This window comes from Bombus affinis, chromosome 14 (assembly GCF_024516045.1).
Source record: "Bombus affinis isolate iyBomAffi1 chromosome 14, iyBomAffi1.2, whole genome shotgun sequence".
NCBI classification, from domain to species: Eukaryota; Metazoa; Arthropoda; class Insecta; order Hymenoptera; family Apidae; genus Bombus; species Bombus affinis.
Genome location: NC_066357.1, coordinates 1144343 through 1149043, shown reverse-complemented (window position 1 = coordinate 1149043; position 4701 = coordinate 1144343). Strand labels below are relative to the sequence as shown.

Here is a 4701-nt window from a genome sequence, read left to right as displayed (position 1 = left end):
AAGAGAATCGCTGTTCGTTCCTCGACACGTTCACGAAACCACAAGTTTGAACATGTTAGAAATTTTGATTAGGAAGATCGATCACTGTGCGATTCATTCACTCAGGTATTCGTATCTTTACGAATTTTCATATATGTGGGATATTTGCATTGTATTAATAAATATAATTATAAACGTAAATGCTATATAAATATAATTATCATCGTACTTAACATTTCATATACGTGTGATTCTGTAGATATCATTTGCCACTAGATAACTACCCGAATGAATAACAAATCGAGTTCGAGCAACGTGACCTAATTGGTATTATTTAACAACGCTTTTATGAAATTTGCCGTTTCATGTACAACAATAAGAAGCTAATAATAACAGGCATGGAAATAACTGATGCTATTATTCGTTTATCAGAAAGATATATCTGGTCCTCACTGAAACCTCAATTTCCCAACAACGATGATAACGAATTAAATTGGTAATTGTGTGCAACAAACCTTACTTAGATCAAGCTACCGACGATACTGCTCGTTATCTCGGTGTTCTGGTAAATCGATGTACGCGAGAGTCCGCAAGTCATTGAAGCTAGGTCGATAGCATCGTCAAAGTGGATCAGACAGTCAGATATATCCACCACTTCGATCATTAAGAACGTCAAGGGAATTTACATGATTAATAGCGAATGGCTCGTATCAGATATGATCATTATTTTCATAATAGAGAACGTAATGGTTAAATAAAAATTTTGCTGAAAATTTTCTAGAACAAATATTCTTCAGAAACGTGAGACTTAATATTATCTTTTTTAAAGATGAACATTACCAATTACTCCAATTCTAATTGACGTATGTGATAACCGATAGATATCGTTTGAAGATAAATCCATTCTACCGCGATAACGAGATTCTTTATCCATTTTCATCGTATCGTGATCAGTCGGTGGCGGTGAGTGGCGAAGGAGAAACAGAATTCAACAGTGACATAGAAATAAAATATAATACAATAGAAGTGGATAAATAAAGAAATAATTAACAGCGCAATGAAAATGCGGATAATAGCTCTCGTTTTGGCAGTAGCGTTCATCGCGAATAGCTTCGTCGATGGTAAGTGAACAATAAATGAATACCTTTTGATAAGAATCATTGTATCTAGTATAACAGTGTACATTGGTTTACGATTGTACAATAATATACATATAGTTCAATGAAATTTTCTGCTCTTCCTACGTTCATTTATTTTACGTCGATGTAGTTGCTTTAATTCACGGAGTTCCAGAAAACACTACATACACGCTTAAAATATTTATTAAATACTTTGTTATAAGTATAATAACAAAATTTGTAGCGTATATTATTGCACAGTACAAAGATAAGCAATTGACTAGGAATTTCCCATTTCTTCAACGTTTATCTATCAATTATGGCGCAACTCATCGTGTTAATATAATTCTTTTGTATTAAATTCTGAAAAAATGGAGAGCATAAGCGTGACGCGTGAACTTATTTAAAAAAATTTTATAGGAGGCCTGCTTCCACAGTCGACTACTACTGAAACAACCGAGACTACCGTAAATCCTAATTCGCAGGCAGAATGGACGCATTATAACTTGCACGGACGTATAGTTAACGGGACAAAAGCTGCACTAAGGCAATTTCCTTATCAGGTATGCGTTGTATTTTTATAAGATATTTTCGAGTCTCGAATGTTTAGTTACTCTATATATCAGTTGCAATGATATGATTTGAAGAGTAAGTTAATTATTTTCTAGAAAATGTTTTTCGCAGGTATCTTTAAGAGAAAGTTACAGCAATTCACACTTCTGCGGAGGATCACTGATAGACGAACAATATGTGCTCACAGCAGCGCATTGCATGTTTGAGGAGTGAGTGATTCAAAATGTGCATTTCGCGCGTTTCTACTTATTTAAACTCGCCATAAGCGCGTAAATGTCAGTTATGAGTAAATTACAGAGAACTATGCAATTTCATCTATCTATAAGCGTGACAGAGGAGACGCAACTGGGACAGTTTCGCTTATCAAATATTACTACGACCTTAATTTGAATAATTTATACGGTTTTGAACATTGCGTTATATTCTGTATATACTTGCATGTATATTTAAATTTCTCGTAACACATAAACACGCATAGTCTATTTCCGAGTAATCATTTTCAACATAGTGTCACTTTCATAGATCTGACTCGCAGATACAGCCTTGGACAATCATAGTAGTTGCCGGAGACATTAAACTCAGTCAACAAAGCCAGACTGGTCAAAGAAGGGGCGTAGACAAGATTTATGTTCATCCCAAGTTTAATATGGATACCTTGGAGAATGACGTAGCTCTTCTCGCTGTACGATATTATTTTTCGGAGCTTTAGCAAGTATCGTCAATTTTTACGAATTTTCTCAATCGAATATTTACGTTTCCAGCTCAAAGTGCCATTTGCATTAACGCCGGAAGTTAATATTGCTCCTCTCGCGACTCATACCCCTGTTCCAGAAACGATTTGTCAGGTAGCAGGATGGGGTTACCCAGCGGAAGTAAGTCTGTCGGTTTGCTTCTGCTATCATATATATATATATATATATCTATTTAGGCAGATCTAAATTTATATCGGAGATTCTTTCGTTTAGGATTATCCAATTACCAGCGAGAACCTCATGTACATAGATTTGCCGCTGTTGAGCCATTCCACGTGCAAGAAACTTTTGGAGAACATAACTGATTTCCCAGCTGGGATGCTTTGTGCTGGATACATAGAGGGCCAAAGGGATGCTTGCCAGGTAACGCACACATTCTATTAAAACGTTAAGCAACTCTTAACGAAAAAGAATTCGAACAACGCTGACTATAGTAAAGTTGGGTTCGTTATTCTCGATTATGTACCCAGAGATAAATTAACTCTTTCACTGTGATGAAAATGGCGATGTGTTACAATAACTATATTGTTTTATATAATTATATTTTATTGCACATTTAAGGAAAGATCGTTTCACGTGAGGTTTGGATATAATTATTTAACTATTGCTTATCGTGTAGTTCCTATATGGTAGATTTTAAGATGGGAAATACATAATGACTCGTGTATTGTCGTCACAATCATGAATCTTAACAATTTATGATTTTCGACGTGTTCGTATCTCGTACAGACTTCAGAGCGAAAGAGTTAATCGTACAACGTTAAAAAGAGTCGAAAGTAGTTCTTTTGATTTTCTTAAATTTTTCATAGGGCGATTCTGGAGGTGGTATGATCTGCGGTGGATTTCTAACGGGTGTGGTTTCTGGTGGAGACGGTTGTGCACGGCCACGTACTCCTGGTGTCTACACGGACGTCTACTTCTACAGACTTTGGATCGCGTCGCATTTAGACACAAACCCGACCTCGCAATATTCGCGTAAAAGAAATAATTCTGGCTCGGAACAGGTAGTGACCACAACGTTGCTACCATCGGTTCTACTGTCAGTACTGTTTCACATTTAATATGAAAAAGATGGTTGCTTTATTCATTTTGAAATACTACAGTAGTGTCCTCTTAACTGCAGCAAGTTCAATATTTCATCGCTTAAGTTACCAGAGAAGGTACATTAAACTGAGTAACACCAAGCCCAAAATACAGAAGCAGCTTGCTGAACATACCATCAAAAGTTTGATTAAATCCTATAATTTAACGACTGGTAGGAATACGACGAAGCCCAAGCTAAGTGGTCACTACTATAGTTTCGACGAAATCAATTTTTGTGTATCATCTCATAACGAGACTGCGAATGTTTATACAATTTCACGTTTATATCAATTTGATCAAAAAAACAGAACCTACATGAAAATTTGTTTCACCCAGCAAATGTTATATCGAGTATTTTAATTTGAGTATTTTACATATTTCTGTGTGTTATATACGTTTAAGGAATATTTGCATTTTTACATTCGCCATATACTACGCGTAAAGATTCGCAGATTGCTCGGAGTGAGATCACTATTTGCAGACGAAGTAATAAACGATTAACAGATAAGTGGCAATTTCATTTCTCAATGATCGAATCTCTCGTTTCCATTTATGGAAACCTGTATCGATCGAAATGTCACGTTTCCAACTCTGGTAAAGTAGGAACCTTCGGAATTCCACGGTTTGATCACTTAGACGAGCCAGGCGAGTCACGATGTATGACTTTTTGGTGGTTGGCTCACGTTAACGGGCAAAGGTTAGCTTGGAAAACGAAAACGAAGGGATCAGCAGATAAATACACATCTGGTTGGTGTATCCAGTTGCTTTGATGTGGAACGAAAAGCTTCGACGTGATAGACACGTAAAAAGCTCCTGGCTATTTAATACGGAGCTTCAGGGAGAACGATAACGAAAGGTATCAGTGGTATTGCCGATGGCAGCGTTGAACGATATCTCGCCGCGTCTGACGATTCCCGGCCGTTTCTACTGAATTTCATGCTCCTCAAAGGAACGTTCGTCTCGAGATATTAGAAGAAAATATTTGTCCATGCTCGACGACGCGGCACAGAAAGTTGATGGATGTACGAATCGAGCCAATTACCGGATAGAAATGTCGATGTAATAGGATCTCGATGGAATGAACCGCGGAATAGGCTATGTTTTCGTTCGATTGGTTGCATGGTTTCTGTATAATCATGGTTATTTTCTTGGGGCAAAATAAATTACGACGCGACACGACAATTTATACCGATAGT

General features: G+C 36.9%; 1 protein-coding gene across 1 annotated transcript; it reads left to right on the top strand.

Moving 5' to 3' along the window:
- Positions 1–913: 913 nt before the first annotated feature.
- Positions 914–4013, top strand: LOC126924634 (trypsin-like). Its single transcript, XM_050739343.1, has 7 exons — positions 914–1100; positions 1518–1660; positions 1782–1879; positions 2193–2352; positions 2432–2542; positions 2636–2785; positions 3232–4013. Exons 1-7 carry the CDS (start codon positions 1037–1039, stop codon positions 3481–3483), a joined length of 978 nt encoding a protein of 325 aa, XP_050595300.1. The 5' UTR covers positions 914–1036; the 3' UTR covers positions 3484–4013.
- The last annotated feature ends 688 nt before the right edge of the window (positions 4014–4701 follow it).

What these genes read in the sequence shown, in the direction of transcription:
- LOC126924634 (XM_050739343.1), top strand. Translation starts at nt 1,037, where the DNA reads ATGAAAATGCGGATAATAGCTCTCGTTTTGGCAGTAGCGTTCATCGCG. An exon ending in CGCGAATAGCTTCGTCGATG is followed by an intron (nt 1,101 to 1,517) that starts GTAAGTGAACAA and finishes AAAATTTTATAG; the next exon opens with GAGGCCTGCTTCCACAGTCG. An exon ending in GCCAAAGGGATGCTTGCCAG is followed by an intron (nt 2,786 to 3,231) that starts GTAACGCACACA and finishes AATTTTTCATAG; the next exon opens with GGCGATTCTGGAGGTGGTAT.